This window comes from Salvelinus namaycush, chromosome 15, assembly GCF_016432855.1.
Source record: "Salvelinus namaycush isolate Seneca chromosome 15, SaNama_1.0, whole genome shotgun sequence".
NCBI lineage: Eukaryota > Metazoa > Chordata > Actinopteri > Salmoniformes > Salmonidae > Salvelinus > Salvelinus namaycush.
In genome coordinates, this window is record NC_052321.1 from 39,730,172 (window position 1) to 39,749,029 (window position 18,858).

Sequence of the window (18,858 nt, forward strand, 5' to 3'; positions counted from 1 at the left end):
GAGCTGCTGTTGCGCCTAGACGTTTCCACAATAACAGCACTTACAGTTGACCAGGGCAGCTCTAGAAGAGCAGAAATTTGACAAACTGACGACTTGTTGGAAAGGTGGCATCCTATGACGGTGCCACGTTGAAAGTCACTGAGCTCTTCAGTAAGTTCATTCTACAGCCAATGTTTGTCTATGGAGATTGCATGGCGGTGCGCACAATTTTATACACCTGTCAGCAACGGGTGTGGCTGAAATAGCCGAATCTACTAATTCGTATATATCGTGTACTATATGTCAGACTTCTAGTGCACCTAGTGGTGTGAGGCATTTGTGTGTGTGTGTGTGTGTGTGTGTGTGTGTGTGTGTGTGTGTGTGTGTGTGTGTGTGTGTGTGTGTGTGTGTGTGTGTGTGTGTGTGTGTGTGTGTGTGTGTGTGTGTGTGTGTGTGTGTGTGTGTGTGTGTGTGGAGTGTGTTGTTGACAGGGGGTAAGAGTGTGACAGTGTGGATGGGGACAGCCACAGGCCACTGGCTAGAGCTAGACTAGCTAATCTCAACTCGATCTGATCTGAGGGCAGACACACACACACACACGTCTTCCTGGGGCTGTTTAGACAGGGTGACTGCATGGTCATCTAAGGACTCGACCTTTCTCCACATCACACTGGTTATCAGACAACTTCCCCAGAGAGTAAATATCCCACTCTGTTGGTAACACAGACATGGCAATCTGATAAACGGAAAGACCTTAACTAAATGTTAAACAGGTGGAACAGATATAAACATGGATAATCAAATCACATCTACATTGTTTTACCTCTTTTCATATAATAATTCATTAATTGGATTATACTTCAGTTTAGTTTAGTTTAGAAAGTGATTATATAGAACAAAACATTTTGCTTCACACAATATAAACGATTTCAAATAACAAAATAAACAGTAACTATATTATGCTACGAAATAGAATGTATTGTCGTTCAGAAATGACATACATATATGATTCTATGATGATTAGAAATACATTACAAGTATCAATGACTGAATTGGACATTATTTCAACAGAACTGCTGTGGCTGTCTCTTAGTCAGTGTTCCTCTGATAGGAACACCACAGAGACGTCTTATGGAGGATAAAGGAGGCATAAAGACTGTTATTATGTCCACATATGTAAGGCATAATAATCGGCTACCAAGTCACGCTTCAGTGTGTGTGTGTGTGTGTGTGTGTGTGTGTGTGTGTGTGTGTGTGTGTGTGTGTGTGTGTGTGTGTGTGTGTGTGTGTGTGTGTTTTTTTTTCAATAGCGGGAGACGTGGGGGCCTACCTGATGCCATGGTAACAAAACATTTATCCATAATAGCGTTTGATGGCACGGACAAGAGCATCGCCAGCAGGCAAATTAGTGTTAATGGCAGGGAGTGCAGTGTGGAGGATAGCAGTGTTTCTGTGTACGTGCGGGTTTGCATGTGTGTGCGTGTGTTTGTGTGTGTCAAATCAAATGTATTTGTCACATGCTTCGTAAACAACAGGAGTAGACTAACAGTGAAATGCTTACTTACGGGACCTTCCCAATGATGCAGAGAGAAACAAAACAAAAAATAATAACACAAGGAATAAATACACAATGAGTAACGATAACATGGCCGTATACACGGGGTACCAGTACCGAGTCAATGTGCAGGGGTACGAGGTAATTGAGGTAGGGATAAAGTGACTAGACAACAGGATATACAATAAACAGTAACAGCAGTGTATGTGATGAGTCAAATGAGTTAGTGCAAAAAGGGTCAATGCAGATTTATTTAGTTATTTTTTTACCTTTATTTAACTCGGCAAGTCAGTTAAGAACAAATTCTTATTTACAATGACGGCCTAGTTAAATAGTTAACCAATAGATACCCAGACTAACTATTTAGTAGTGTTATGGCTTGGGTGTAGAAGCTGTTCAGGGTCTTGTTGGTCCAAGACTTGTCCAAGACTTGTCCAAGTCTTGTTGGTCCAAGACTGGTCCAAGAAGAGACTATTTAGGGCCTTCCTCTGACACACCTCTGTAGCGCCTTGCAATCGGATGCCAAGCAGTTGCCATACCAAGTGGTGATGCTGCCAGTCAAGATGCTCTCAATGGTGCAGCTGTAGAACTTTTTGAGGATCTGAGGACCCATGCCAAATCTTTTCAGCCTCCTGAGGGGGAAAAGGCATTGTCGTGCCCTCTTCACGACTGCCTTAGTGTGTGTGGACCATGATAGTTCCTTAGTGATGTGGACACCAAGGAACTTGAAGCTCTCAAACTGCTCCACTACAGCCCCGTCGGTGTGGATGGGGGAGTGCTCGGCCCTCTGTTTCCTGTAGTCCACAATCAGCTCCTTTGTATTGTTGATGTTGAGGGAGAGGTGGTTGTCCTGGCACCACACTGCTAGTTCTCTGACCTCCTCCTTGTAGGCTGTCTCATCATCGTCGGTGATCAGGCCTACCACCGTCGTGTCGCCGGCAAACTTACTGATAGCGTTGGAGTCGTGCACGGCCACGCAGTCGTAGGTGAACAGGGAGTACAGGAGGGGACTAAGCACACACTCCTGAGAGGTCCCCATGTTGAGGGTCAGCGTGGCGGATGTGTTGCTGCCTACAGGAAGTCCAGGATCCAGTTGCAGAGGGAGGTATTTCATCCCAGGGTCCTCGCCTTCGTGATGAGCTTGGAGGGCACTATGGCATTGAATGCTGAGCTGTGGTCAATGTACAGCACTCTTACGAAGGTGTTCCTTTTGTTTAGATGGGAAGAAGGGTGGGAAGAAGGGCGGTGTGGAGTGCAATAGAAATTGCGTCATCTGTGGATCTGTTGGGGCGGTGTGCGAATTGGAGTGGGTCCGGGGTGTCTGGGATGATGGTGTTGATGTGAGCCATTCAACCAGCCTTTCATGTGAGTGCTACGGGGCGATAGTAATTTAGACAGGTTACCTTGGCGTTCAAGGGCACAAGGACAATGGTGGTCTGCTTGAAACATGTAGGTATTACAGACTGGGTCAGGGAGAGGTTGTAAATGTCAGTGAAGACACTGGTCAGCGCATGCTCTGAGCATACGTCCTGGTAGTCCGCCTGGCCCTGCGGGCTTGTGAATGTTAACCTGTTTCAAGGTCTTACTCACATCGGCTACGGAGAGCGTGATCACCCAGTCTTCCGGAACAGCTTGTGCTCACATGCGTGGTTCAGTGTTGCTGGCCTCAAAGTGAGCATAGAAGGTATTTAGTTCATCTGGTAGGCTCACGTCACTGGACAGCTCGCAGCTGGTTTTCCCTTTGTAGTCAGTGATAGTTTGCAAGCCATGCCACATACAACGAGCGTTAGAGCTGGTGTAGTAGGACCCGATCTTGGTCCTGTATTGATGCTTTGCCTTTTTGATGGTTCGTCGGAGGGCGTAGCGGGATTTCTTATAAGCATCCGGATTAGTGTCCCGTTCCTTGAAAGCGGCAGCTCAAGCCTTTAGCTCAGTGCGGATGTTGCCTGTATCTCATGTCTTCTGGTTAGGATATGTATGTACATTCACTGTGGGGATGACGTCGTCAATGCACTTATTAATGAAGCCGGTGACTGATGTGATAAACTCCTCAATGTCATCGGATGAATCTCAGAACATATTCCAGTCTGTGCTAACAAAACAGTCCTGCATCTGCTTCAACGGACCACTTCCATATTGAGTGTGTCACTGGTATTTCCTGTTTGAGTTTTTGCTACTAAGCAGGAATCAAGAGGATAGAGTTGTGGGTCAGATTTGCCAATTGGAGGGTGAGGGAGAACTTTGATGGCGTCTCTGCAGAGTAAAGGTCTTTTCACCTCTAGTTGCACAGGTGACATGCTGGTAGAAATGAGGTACAACGGTTTTCAGTTTTCCTGCATTAAAGTCACCGGCCACTAGGAGCACCACCTCTGGGTGAGTATTTTCTTGTTTACTTATACAGCTTAGTGCCAGCATTGTTTTTTGGTGGTAAATAGACACCTACGTAACATAGATATATAGTCTACAGTTTATCATGAGTTATTCTAACTCAGGCGAGCAGCACCTCGAGCCTTCCTTAATATTAGAGATCGCGCTAGTTGTTGTTAACAAAAAGACCGACACCACCTCCCCTGAGCTTCGCTGACGCCACCGTTCTTTCCTGCCGATGTGTAGAAGAAACAGCTAGATTTACAGTGCATTCGGAAAGTATTCAGATCCCTTCACCTTTTCCACATTTTGCTACATTACAGCCTTATTCTAAAATGGATGAAATCGTTTTTTCCCCCCTCATTAATCTACACACGATACCCCGTAATGACAAAGCAAAGACATGTTTTTAGAAATGTTTGATAATTTATCAAAAATAAAAAAAACTTAAATATCACATTTACATAAATATTCAGACCCTTTACTCAGTTCTTTGTTGAAGCACCTTTGGCAGTGAATATATTATCGAGTCTTCTTGGGTATGATGCTACAAGCTTGGCACACCTGTATTTGGAGAGTTTCTCCCATTCTTCTCTGCAGATCCTCTCAAGCTCTGTCAGGTTGGATGGGGAGCATCACTGCACAGCTATTTTCAGGTCTCTCCAGAGATGTTCGATTGGGTTCAAGTCCGGGCTCTGGCTGGGCCACTCAAGGACATTCAGAGACTTGTGTCTAGGGTTATTGTCCTGTTGGAAGGTGAACCTTCGCCCCAGTCTGTGGTCCTGAGCGCTCTGGAGTAGTTTTTCATCAAGGATCTCTCTGTACTTTGCTCCGTTCATCTTTGCCTCGATCCTCTCTCCCAGTCCCTGCCGCTGAAAAACATCCTCACAGCATGATGCTGCCACCCCCATGCTTCGCTGTAGGGATGGTGCCAGGTTTCCTCCAGATGTAACGCTTGGCATTCAGACCAAAGAGTTCAATCTTGATTCCATCAGATCAAAGAATATTGTTTTTCATGGTCTGAGAGTCTTTAGGTGGCTTTTGGAAAACTCAGAGTGGGCTGTCATGTGCCTTTTACTGAGGACAGGCTTCTGTCTGGCCACTAACATAAAGGTCTGATTGGTGGAGTGCTGCAATGATGGTTGTCCTTCCAAACTTCTTCCATTTAAGAATGATGGAGGCCACTGTGTTGTTGGGGACTTTCAATCCTCAACACAATGCTGTCGTCTCGGAGCTCTACGGACAATTCCTTCGACCTCATGGCTTGGTTTTTGCTCTGTCAACTGTGGGACCTTATATAGACAGGTGTGTGCCAATCAATTTGTAGAAACAGCTCAAGGATGATAAATTGAAACAAGATGCACCTGAGCTCAATTTCCAGTCTCATAGCAAAGGGTCTGAATACTTATGCAAATAAGGTATTTATGTTTTTATTTTTAATAAATGTGCAAAGATTTCTCTACGTCATTGTAGATTGTTGAGGATTATTTATTTTTTTTAATCCATTTTAGAATAAGGCTGTAACGTAACAAAAGGTGGAACAAGTCAAGAGGTCTGAATACTTTGCGAAGGCACTGTATATTTACCAAATCCTTGTTCAGCCACGACTCAGAAACATAGGGTATTACAGTTCTTCAGATCACGTTCACAGGATAGTCTCGAACGGAGCTCATCCAGTTTATTCTCCAGTGATTGCACGTTTGCCAATAGAACGGAGTGTTGGGGTAATTTATCCACTCTTCGACATAGTCTCGTCAGGTATTCCCCTCGCCAGCCTCTATAGTGTTGGAGATTTGGGCTAATCAGCATGTATTTTGCCTCCGACTCATTGAAGTAGAAGTCCTCGTCCAAATTGAGGTTAGTGATAGCTGTTCTGATGTCCAGACACTCTTTTCAGTCAAAGGAAACGATGGCAGAAACATTATGGGCAGGAGCCCGTAAAACGTCCCCTATTCTCTCCCGCGCCATGTTTGCGTGTGTGTGTGTCGTTGACCCATGTATTGAGAGGAGATGGAATGAAAGGAATAGGGACTAAATGCATTTTGATCAACATTGAGGGAACAATGACTTCCCTAGGACCAGTGAAAGTGTGTGAACATTTATGTAAGTACATGTGTGTGTATGCGTGTATCATGGTGTTGGTGAGCTAGTGGCCCCAGTGATACAGTGGTGATTGGGTCAGTATGGGCAGACCTGCCCAGCATGGCACAGAGCAGGAAGTAGGGCAAGGGAGATTATATGGCTGCTACACATTTCCCCCGATCTCCTGGGTTACATGACGCTCTGATGGAGAGGTGGAGAGGAGGTGGCAGGGGGTGTGGGAACATGTGTTTGGGCAGGGGGTGAAAGTGTGTATTTTGTGTGTGTGTGTATGTTTGTGTGTGTGTGTACCAGTAGGGAACAGCTCCAGAGAGAGATACAGGACCATACTGCCACACTGCAGCAACCGTCTCCAGCCAAGCGCTAAAAGATGACATCACCAGCTCCAGGGAACTGTGTGTGTGTATGTGTGCTCAGAGGGCAACTGTGACACTGTTAAAAAAAATTGGCTTAATCAAAACATCTCTGAGCAGGAACAGACCCAATGGAACAAACAGACCGTTTTCAGATTGTCTCTTTGCTTCCTACTCTCCTGTTAGATTTAAACCCAGCTGCATAGTCAACGAATCCCATCCTATCACTTCACCTGAGCCTCTGCATCCAGGCAACTGCTTGACGTCCGCGGCCGTAATCAAATGATTTACCAACAATTGAAAAACAAAATTAAATACGCCTGCAACAATTTGATGTCGGGTGAAAATGAATAACCACTGTGAATTGGATCAGATGGCTCCCAGAAGATACTGAAAGCTCTGATCTCTCCCTTCTTCAAAACCAGATGGGCTTTATTGAATTTACTCCTGATTTCATAGGATCCACAGAGCATAATACACATGGCAAGATACTCTCTTTACAAGTAACCTATGATATTCAACACATTTTAGCGAACCCACAGTACCGTAGTAGCGGTTCCCAAACGTTCAACCCAAGCTTGAACAGTAACACACTGGACCGTTTGGTCCTAACCAACCATTTTTGAAACACTGGTGTAAAGCACAGACTCACATACTGCACTGATTGTAAGTGGCTCTGGATAAGAGCTTCTACTAAATGACTCAAATTCAAATGTGACAGTTGTGATATGTGGTTGTCTCACCTAGCTATCTTAAGATGAATGCACTAACTGTAAGTCACTCTGGATAAGAGCGTCTGCTAAATGACTAAAATGTTCAAGTGGAACTGACAACGTTTTAGCAACATGAAATTAAAATCGTTCAAATACACACCCAGGAAGACTTTTTAGATTTTTACATTTCATGACAAGCGAGCACTTAGATATGGTAATTTTCAAGTTTTCATAAATTCATTGAATGTTTGGGATTGGCGTATAGTCAGTTATTTGTGAACAAATAAAACATCGGTCTTGTCCAGGACCAGAGTTTACGCAGACCGGTGCACCCTAACCAATCAGAGCTACAGTAGACCTACATGCAAATTAGCCATTTGCCACACGGGCCTGCCATCACTCACCTTGAACTGGACTGTGTGTTTACAGGCAGCAGCAACAGTGCGACGTTAGATCATTAGAACGCATTCGCCAAAAGCCCCAAAATACACCTGAATGGATTTCTCCTCTTACATTATGAAATGTCACAGTCCTATTGATCAAACAACCATAAAAAGGTAGACTATCTCTCCCTCATTTGCCTATGCACATCAACAACAAGATCAACAAATAATGCTAGCCAGAGCGAGATAAGCTAAAATCTAACTAGGGAAAATTAGATAAACCCTCAAACTTGTTAAGCTAGTTGGCTGTCAAAATTGCATTGAAATAATGGGGAATAGTAGCCTGCTCATCCCTCTGCAGCTTGCCTGTTTTTGGAACTTGCCTTCCTGCCAGCCAATTTGATCGATGCCAAATCAATTTGATTGACAACCAGTGCTTGACTTGGACTGACATAGGTCCCAGTACTCATTTTTGGCGCTGGTACTGTTTATATTTAGGTGCAGGAGCTCCACAATACTTTTGAGCTAATATTCTATAGAGGTGCAGGAGCTCAAGTAGTAGAACATTTGAGGTGCCGGTACTCAGCTCCAGTGAGCTCCTGCCCAAGTCATGCACTGTTGACAACTAACAGATAGGCTAACTGTGGATAACAGTCATTCAAGTTCAGCATAGGTAGCTAGCTTGCAAAGCAATTCACGTTTCTTGCTAGCTAACCAACTCTGGAGCTCTGTCAGAGTGAAAAACCAGGTTATTGGTCAACTCCCTGACCAAAGCACTTCTCCCTCGATTGCTCGGTTTGGCCGGGCGGCCAATTCTAGGAAGAGTCTTGGTGGGTCTAAACTTCTTCCATTTAAGAATGATGGCCTCTGTTTTCTTGGGGACCTTCAATGCTGCAGAAATATTTTGGTACCCAGATCTATGCCTCGACACAATCCTTTCTCTGAGTTCTACGGACAATTCCTTTGACCTCATGGCTTGGTTTTTGCTCGGACATGCACTGTCAACTGTGGGACCTTATATAGACAGGTGTGTGCCTTTCCAAATCATGTCCAATCAATTTAATTTACCACAGGTGGGCTCCAATCAAGCTGTAAAAACATCTCAACGATGAGCAATGTAAACAGGATGCACCTGAGCTCAATTTCGAGCCTCATAGCAAAGGGTCTGAGTACTTATGTAAATAACAAATTTCTGTTTTTTTATTTTAATACATTTGCAAACATTTCTAAAAACCCGTTTTTGCTTTGTCATTATGAGGTATTGTGTGTAGATTGATAAGGACAATTTTTTATTTAATCCATTTTAGAATAAGGCTGTAACGTAACAAAATGTGGAAAAAGTCAAGGGGTCTAAATACTTCCTGAATGCACTGTATAGTAATCATGCTTTGAACTGCATCCATCTATTCTGCCAACAATGCCTTTCTGTAAGTTAGGACATTTTGAGTCAAATAAAACCTATTTTTAAAACCTCTTATAAAGTTTGTTTTGAAGCATAAACTGGGAATTTGATGTTTTTTTACTGATATTTGTTTCATATCTGCAAAAGTTGTTAAAACCCTGCAAGTTCCACTTGAATGTAAATGTACATATCGCAGCAGTGTCACCTCTTTGAGGCAGCCCATGAAGTTGTTGCTGACAGGAGACCCAGGCAGGTCGGCAGTACTGGGGCTTCCACCCACGTAGAAGAAGTCATCGGATCCCAGCATGGTGTAGTCCTCCTGGGTATACCCCGTGGTCGTCAGGATACCGTCAACTGATATCGTCACCTAGACAACGGGAAGAACCAGGAAGGAGAAAGTCCACTCATGACCATCTTGGGTTTGGGGGAGAAAGGAGGGTACGGGGGTCAGGGTGTAGGCAGAGGTTTATGCTTAGGTTAATCTAACAGGGACTAGGTTTTTGTCTCGATATTGTGTCTTAGTAATGCTCGCTAGTGTAATGGCTTCAAGTGTGTGGCCCAGTCCCAAAACCTGGACCATGTCATTGGATTCCTCTGTGTTTCTGTCATGTACGTCAACTCTTACGCTCAACCAGGGCAGATAAAGAAAATATGTCAGTGGGAATATTTTCTTTAACTTTGATGCAAGTTAGTAAATGAGGTTTCTTTGGGGATTTGGCATTTGGTTAGATTTGAAGGGTTAGTAGGATGCCAACAACGCCAAGGATAAATTGATTGTGCTTGTTTAAGTTTGAGTTGATATCTGGATAGTGGAGACATTGACAAGCATGCGAAAAAGGGATGTGCTGCTAATTCTACATATGAACAAGCCATGAGTATCATAGCCATGTCGTAGTTAGTTATTTTCTTAACAACAAGATGAGTTGAGTGAATGGGGTGCTAATACAAAGCAAGGTCTATCCTCTAAGTCAGCTGGATGGAACATGCCAAAGCCCAATCACGACACAATCAGACCACACCAAAAGCCATGAGAGGGGGGGGGGGTTTCAAGGGAGGTGTAGCATCAGAATCGGCACTTCTATAAACATTCACCACACACAAATGACAGCGTGAACGGCAGGTGAGTTTAAGTGTTAGTTAGGAGGTTATTGGGAAAGCAACGGATGAGGATAGTGTGAGATCGAAGGGAAGGATTGAGAAGTTTAGGCATGCCATGCGCCACTGTGTACTGGAAACAACTGTCAGAGCTCCCACTGGTGAACTTTTGGGTTTTCTTTCCTCTTTTTTTGTAGTTGTAGAAAGCTTCTGGCAGTTTGGTCGACAGTCATCGGCCAACACATAGGGAATGCAAAGGAGGTTTTAGTCAAACAGTAAGGCCTAAAGAAAGACTTGATTTGGAGGGCTTTGGGATAGGGAGGAAGAAGTTGTAGAAAGGAAAGCAGAAGAGGAGAGAAGCTCATGTGAGAAAAAGAAAGATGAACGATAGGAAAAAAATCGTGAACGATGGAGGGAGAGAATCCAATGTAAAGAAAGCCTAGAAATACCAACCACATTTTTTTGACAATGTTGTCTAGAATGAAGAGTCAAAGAAAAAGGAAGAAGGGAAGGAAAGGAAGGAAGGAGCACACGGCAAACCCCAAAAAAAGGAAAATTGGAATGATATCTACCAGACAATGGAGTTTGTTTACCATAGCGTGTCCAATGCCTGATTGCTTTGAGGAAAAGGGGGAAGAAAGGAAATTAAATAGTGAACAGAGGGGCTGTTAATAAAAAACTAAATTAAATAAATGAATAAACAATGATGAAGAGTTAAGGTGTTGTTAGTACAATAGCTGGTTAGCCAACAGTTAGTAGGACAATGACTCATTCCATGAGTGGTTAGTTGTGATTTTCTACAAAAGCTTGTTCTCAGGGAAAAGAGAGAGAGAGAGAGGGTGATTGAGAGAGAGAAATAATTAAGAAAATAAATAGAGAGAGAAAGTGGGTAAAAGAGAAAAAGGGAAATATTTTATGGCATATAGCTCAATTTGAAATCCGGAGTATTCCATAGGTAGAGGGATGAACCTTGAGTTGACCTTGATGAAGTGATGACATAGCATACATACTTACATAGAATATCAACCTGGTTTAGATTCCAAAGAGCTGCTTGACTTTCCCATGAGATAATGCTCCTTTAGAAGAAACACCCTTACCAGATTGCGTAATTAGCTGTATGGAATATAACTAGCTACATTTCATACAGCACCTTCACAAAGCATCTATTTCAGCTTTGAGCTTTCTCCTAAACTGAGTAGAGATCAGATTAAAAACACTACTATTGTAGTAATATGAAAACGTTTCCAATGAAATGTCAGAGACAACATTTGGCATTATTGTATTTGACAAAAAATATAAATATAATTTGTAATATATTATTAGAACTTAAGGAAAACCATTACTACAATTCCTTAAATAGTTGAAATCCTAGTCTATCTTTTGCCCCCTTGCCTTGAGCCAGAACCCTCCCTCCATCAACTCTCACTGAGGATGTGGAAGGGAACAGGACCTTGACTATTAGAATATTTTGTAATGTGGGTTTGTGGGCGATTTTACAGCTAGACAGAGATCAGTCTGGGGTAAACAGGAGTCGTTGTGGTTGGCTGGAGCTTCTCCCTGCCAGCACCCACGATAAGACGTGAAGGAGGAGAGGGGAGAGAGAGTGCGAGAGCGAGGATTGTAGGGCTGGACCGAAGAAACAATGGACCGGAAATTGGTGTTCTTGGAATTCAGAAAATATGGAGAAAATGAATACGGGAAAGTAGGTAAAAGTAGGCATGAAATAAATCATGTCTTTAGGATATAGTAAATCAATGGGGTTAAAAATAGAGACAGTCTTGAAAAAAACGAGAAAAAAAAAACTGTAAAAATTCTTGTGAACCAAAAAAACTAAAAGAACAGGAGAATGTATAACGCAATAAAAAAATATTTGGGAACTGTCGGATCTATTTAAGACGAACAAAATATATGGGTCTTCCACCTATCCTACAGTATCAGTTGACCTGAATGTCCTGAATATATCTGCATGTTTGTACACATTATGTGTTAGCACCACAGTGCTGTCCTCTCTCACCCTCCCTAGCCACTATTACCTGTCTCAGGTTGCGCGTGACCTTGACGTCGTGCCAGGTGTTGTCGTTGAACTTCCCGTTGACGGGCTCCACGATGGCCTCGAAGGCCCCTGACCCCAGGTTGATGACCAGGCTCACCGCCCCATCCTTCAGGGCCAGGTTGACGTAGTCGGCCGACTTCCCCGTGTGGAGGATCAGGCCGTTGCGCTGCCACGTCTTGAAGGAGAGTGTGATCTCGTCGCTGCTGCTCTGGATGGGGTTCTGGGACAGGTCGTAGCAGAAGTACTCGGAGCCGCGGAACGTGGCCACGTTCTCCTCCCGTGCTGCAATGGAACAGACAGCAGAGAACAGGTGTTAGAACCCAATGATAAAGATAAACCAAAGAGAAAAAGGAGAGAGAGGTTAGAACCTAATATAGACTCTCCAGATACCTAGGACATTTAACGATGTACTCAAGACACAATAAAAGCACCACCAGCACACACTTAGTGAGGTACATGAAAAAGGACCATTACAGACACCAATAACACTGAGGAGATATGGGATAGACCGGGTTTCAGGGCAGTGTGACCATCAAATATAATTGGAGAGTGTCATGCACAGCTATTGTCAAACATCATCAGAAGCCTAATCTCACCACTTGAATTGGTATTTCTTATGAAATGGCAGGTCTGTTATGCTTTGAATTCGATAAAAGGTAGGAGAGAAAAAAAAAGAGCGAGAGAGAGAGAGAGAGAGAAAAAAAAGTGAGAATGTGTGTGAGAGAGAGAGACTAGAGGAGAGGAGAGAAGGTATCACTGCCTTTGCAGCTGAGAGAAAAAGAAAGCGAGAGGGAAAGACAGAGGACAGAGAGAGATTGAGACAAAAGAAAAGAGAAACAGGACAGGACAGAGTGAAGGGAGTGAAATGCGGTGACAAAGACAGAGGACAGAGAGAGAAAGAATGAAACAAAAGAAAAGAGAGAGAGTGAAAGGCTAGCGAGAATTAAATAAATAGGGTGGGGAGGAGGGAAGAGAAGGGATGGGGGGGGGGGGGGGGGGGGGGGGGGGAGAGAGTGCAGTCGAGCACTTATCTGTGAGATCATCTTCAATTAGCTCCCTGTCTGCTAAGTGAAGTGAAGCTGGGGAGTGTGTGGGTTTAGCCAAGGCCAGGCGGAATTTATCAGAGCCAGCCAGTGCTTGCTGTCTCCAGCTCTGGGCTACAACATGTGCTCTGCATACTCAATAAGGCCCCGGTCGACACAAAATGGCTTCCGTCTTTCATCCTCTGAATACAGCGGCTACAGTGTCTTCAGGCCTCATTTCCTCAAAAGGAATCCATTCCACAGTGAAAATGGCACTTTCACCTATGCATTATGTGTGCGGTCTGGTAATGTGAAGGCATAGCTCAGGTCCAGAGCTGATCGGGCAAGTCCGGGAGAGCGTCATTTGACCTCACAATAGGTTAACGATCAGGTTGAGTCAGAGTGAACCTTTACACTTACCTTAAGCACACGTTCCTGTATTAATTAGACCTGGTGAAAATATACCGCGCTTGATTAAGCTTGAAGTTTTGGGACCGTCCACCGGTTCTATTGTCCTAGGCAAACTAAAACAAATGCAACTCAAGTCTTCAAAAGTATTTGATGAATGCATTTACCAGGCGTCTGCTGTACATATTGGATGCTCTAACCATCCGGCCTTCTACGAACGTTTAAGCAGGGATGTTGACAGAGAAAAGCCACAGCATCATGAGTTACAGTAGCATTCCTCCAGCTGTTATACGGCAGCGACCTCTTCCAGTGCTCATCTTAATTCACAGAGTAAACACACCATTGTGTTAGACATGGCACTTTGGCACACCGATTCGGCACCAAACAATAAACAACATTCATTATTAAATGTACTCTCCTCGAGGCTACATCCATTATCTTGTGATGGGTGCAGCAGCACCCTAGTCTGGGGGGAAAAGGCCGTTTGCACTTGCAATTCAAAATCATGTGGAAACATACATTTGCACAAGTTGGTTCAAAGCTATTATATCAGTGGTGCACCTGACTTAACCAATCACAAACGGATTAGCCAAGCAAACACTACCCACAACCCCCCCCCCCATCTTATCTCCAGGTCGGCCAGGCAACCTGACATCACAGATACCACCGCACCTCCTAACGCCTCTCCTGATAGGCTCCTGTGATCAATGGTTAATTAACGCAAGTGTTGTTTTAACTAAAGACTGGGCCAGACCAGATGTTAGAGCTCATCCATTACCTCCATACTGCTCAATACTTAATGAGCAGAGCAGGGGGAAACCACCCTGAGCTAAGAGGCTGTCTCCACTACTGAGAGGTAGGGAAGGGGACAGAAAGACAGGGGAGACAGGGATACCAGCTTGGGTAATACACACTGAGGGAGATAAAGTCTGGGTTTATGTGAGACACGTGAGATTATGTGAGGGAGGGAGGTGAGTTGGAACATAGTCTGGGGTTATCTGAGGGAGGGAGGTGAGTTGGAACATAGTCTGGGCTTATGTGAGGGAGGGAGGTGTGCTGTACTGTAGAGATACATACTAGTACAGGGAGTACATTGCAGAATGTATTCGGACTAGGGAACACACTTTGATTTGGTTGGAAGAGGGAGATTAATGGGGAACGAATACAAACGTGTTTTAACGAGAGTGCATACATAACGAGAGGCCGTATCATCTCATGTTAGCTGTATGAGAGAGGAGGGACAAAGATATACCAGTCAGTCTGTAATAGAAAAAACCCACCACAGCTCAGATGACATCCGCTCAGTTCAAAGAAAGTTTTGTTTAACTTTCAGAGTTTCCATTCTTCTCCCCCAGGCTTAGTGGAATGAAGTGAACCCTCTCTCTAACTCAAACACCCCCCCCCCCCCCCCCCCCCCCAGGCACCCCACCACCTCATACCACCTCCCTCCCTGTCTCCCATCCACCCCTCCGTGGCCCACTGCTGGCTAAACAAGCTTTGTCTGTGTGCATGGGTAATGAAGCCATGGGGACCACAGAGCTTTGCCCATAGGAGCTGACTGACTGACTGACTGACTGACTGACTGACTGACTGACTGACTGACTGACTGACTGACTGACTGACTGACTGACTGACTGACTGACTGACTGACTGACTGACTGACTGACTGACTGACTGATAGTCAGTCAGTCAGTCAGTCAGACAGTCAGACAGACAGACAGACAGACAGGAGAACTGCCTGACTGACCACATAGACGTCTGACAGAGAACACAATGGTAAAAATTAAGAGGTAGGGCTAAAACTATTAAGCATCAACTATCCAAGCTAGCTTTGGACCAATATTGTAATTTGACGTTTCAGTTCATATCCAATCAACATGCAGTGCATTCGGAAAGTACTCAGACCCCTTGACTTTTTACACATTTTGTTACGTTACAGCCTTATTCTAAAAAAAATATTAAAAAATTATCCTCAGCAATCTACACACAATACAACATAATGACAAGGCAAAAACTGTTTTTATACATTTTTGCAAATGTATAAACAATAAAAAACAGAAATACCTTATTTACATAAGTATTCAGACCTTTTGCTATGAGACTCGAAAAACTTTAGCTCAGGTGCATCCTGCTTCCATTGATCATCCTTGAGATGTTTCTACAACTTGATAGCAGTCCATCTGTGGTAAATTCAATTGATTGGACATGATCTGGAAAGGCACACACCTGTCTATAAAAGCCCACACAGTTCACAGTGCATGTCAAAAACCAAACCATGAGGTCAAAGGAATTGTCCGTCCGTAGAGTTCCAAGACAGGATTATGTCAAGGCACAGATCTGAGGAAGGGTACCAAAACATTTACACAGCATTGAAGGTCCCCAAGACCACCGTGGCCTCTTATTCTTACATGGAAGAAGTTTGGAACCACCAAGACTCTTCATAGAACTGGTTGCCCGGCCGAACTTCTTGGTCTTGGAGGTGACCAAGAACCCGATGGTCACTCTGACAGAGTTCACTCTGTGGAGATGGGAGAACCTTTCAGAAGGACAACCATCACGGAAGCCACTCCTCAGTAAATGGCGCATGACAGCCCGCTTGGAGTTTGCCAAAAAGCACCTAAAGACTCTCAGACCATGAGAAACAAGATTCTCTGGTCTGATGATACCAAGATTGAACTCTTTGGCTTGAATGCCAAGCGTCACGTCTGGAGGAAACCTGGCACCATCCCTACGGTGAAGCATGGTGGTGGCAGCATCATGCTGCGGGGATGTTTTTCAGCGGCAGGGACTGGGAGAGAGGATCGAGGCAAAGATGAACGGTGTTTTCAGTGGCAGGAACTGTGAGATGAGTCAGGATCCAGGAAAAGATGAACGGCGCAAAGTACAGAGAGATCCTTGATTAAAACCTGCTCCAGAGCGCTCAGGACCTCAGACTGGGGGCGAAGGTTCACCTTCCAACAGGACAACGACCCTAAGCACACAGCCAAGACAATGCAGGAGTAGCTTCAGGACAAGTCTCTGAATGTCCTTGAGTGGCCCAGCCAGAGCCCAGACTTGAACCCAATCTAACATCTCTGGAGAGACCTGAAAATAGCTGTGCAGCAACGCTCCCCATCCAACCCGACAGAGCTTGAGAGGATCTGAAGAGACGAATGGGAGAAACTCCCCAAATACAGGTGTGCCAAGCTTGTAGCGTCCTACCCAAGAAGACTCGATGCTGTAATCGCTGCCAAAGGCGCTTCAACAAACGACTAAGCAAAGGGTCTGAATACTTATGTAAATGTGATAAATTTTAAATAAATTATCAAAAATGACAAAAAAAACGTTTTAGAACAAATGTGGAAAAAGTCAAGGGGTCTGAATACTTTCCAAAGGCACTGTAGATACAAACACATGTATAGTTTGTGAGCGAGGGGGGTATTTAACATTCCAAGATGGCGCAAGACCAGTAGGCTACACAGGAAGGACGCACTGAAGCCAAAATGCACCAGCAAGATAGAGATCGGGCTAGACGACCCCTGGGTTTTTATAGCTGTAACGAGTGTCCTGAAATATGGACTTAAGGAGTAGGCCAAGAATATCTTCATAAGTAATATGTATGGAGTGGATGGACTTTATGGTGCAGTAATGATTTTAACAGTCTCCATAAGCCTTTCCTATATAACTCTAAGGGGGATGGATGAGACTGGATGAGCCATGGCAAGGGGTCATACGAAAAAGTGTCTGAGAAGAAGAAACGGCAGAAGAAAGAAGTTATGGCTCCACTATATCTTGTCTGTTTGAGGGGAGAGAACTGCACCGCCACCTGGTTGGTAATGCTTCTCAAAATGTCTCCCGAGGGGGAAAAAAGTATTATTTTGAAAAAGAGGCTCAGTTTCAACTCAACTTTGCTTTAACTTAAATCCTAATTGATTTAACTTATTGATCGGTCGGGGAGTTCTCTGGGATGGATTCCCAAGTCTAAAACAGCTGATGGAACTAAAACCAGTCTGTCTGTAGCCTAAAACTCGACTCTTGACCCTCAAACACTGGATTTCTGCACAGTAATTTAAAACCTCAAGAGTGTGTCTAGAAGGGTCTACTGACTAAAATGACAGCCCACCACGGACTGAGATAAATGACTACAATTGCCCTGATTAATTAATAATATGGATTGTTTTAAATAAAACATTAATGAAATGACTGGCTTCAGTGACACCGCAGTAATGGTTTTAGTTAAAAAGTGAATCTGTGATGAATAAGTCATTGCCCATAAATAATCTAGACACAAAATGATTTATGACAAATTCGCTGAATATTTCCCCTGGATTAAGGCTCTTTGGTCAGAGCAGTAGCTATAAATCAGAGTTTAGAGCATCCACTTTGTGCTCTTCTGTATCTATCTTCCTCTATCTTGCTGGTGAACTCATGGCTAGGGGAGAGGGTCTGATTTAATGCACTGAGGAGCTTCAGCGAGTAATATCCTAGATCAGCATCTCTCTCCAATGACTCTCTCCTCTTCTTCCTTTCTATCCCTCTGCTCTCGCTCCCTCTCTCTTTCTTGAGTCTAGGGCCCTGCTGCATTTCTCGTTCCGCTCCAGTGACTCGCTCCTCCCTTTTGCACGTTTCAGCAGGTGCTATTAGCTCTCCCTCCACCTCGTTTTCTACCTTTCTCTGCCTCTCTACCTTTCCCTCCCTATTCCCCATACCTCCTTCTCCCATCACATCTCCCTTTTCCACTACATTTTCCTGTTCCCTGCCTTCCTCCCTTTCCTTCGTCAAGGTCTCTTGTGAAAAAGAGATTGTATCTCAATGAGACTAGCCTGGATAAATAAAATCTTCCCCTCTACCTTTTCACTCTCCCATGATCTCTTTCCCTCTCTCACAGCCTCCCTCCCTTCATTTTCTTCCCTCTCTGTAATACCAGGTGGACAGCTTGTGTGAAATTAACCTGGGGTTCCCTGCGAGAACAGCAGAAAACACAGGGGATCATTTCTCCATGCATTAGCATAATTGACAGACACATGCGCACACACATGCACACACACACACACACATTGACACAGAAACACACCCTCACATGAAGGTATAGGTTACACAATTTCTCTCTGTTCTCCCTCATACTGTATAACACATCACATCAAGAGACTTCACTGACCATAAGTGGCCTCATTGCGGGTGTGTGTGTGTGTGTGTGTGTGTGTGTGTGTGTGTGTGTGTGTGTGTGTGTGTGTGTGTGTGTGTGTGTGTGTGTGTGTGTGTGTGTGTGTGTGTGTGTTCTTTTCATCCACAGCCCACCGGTTCTAAAAGAGTTTTACTGTTCACTATGAGTATTTTATCTATAACGATAGTTCAGGGATGGTGAGGGCGGTAAATCAGACAATAATTTAAAAGAACCTCTCCGATGATGACTGGTACTGTGTGTGTGTGTGTGTGTGTGTGTGTGTGT

At 44.2% G+C, this 18,858-nt stretch overlaps 1 protein-coding gene across 1 annotated transcript in view; it reads right to left on the reverse strand.

The window, feature by feature from the left end:
* The window catches only part of nrxn3a (neurexin 3a), a 324,550-nt gene extending 315,391 nt beyond the window's left edge, over positions 1-9,159 (reverse strand). The window contains exon 1 of the mRNA XM_039009038.1: positions 9,058-9,159. Within this exon, the coding sequence (XP_038864966.1) occupies positions 9,058-9,159 (102 nt within the window). The remainder of the gene's footprint in view (positions 1-9,057) is intronic.
* Positions 9,160-18,858: the final 9,699 nt, after the last annotated feature.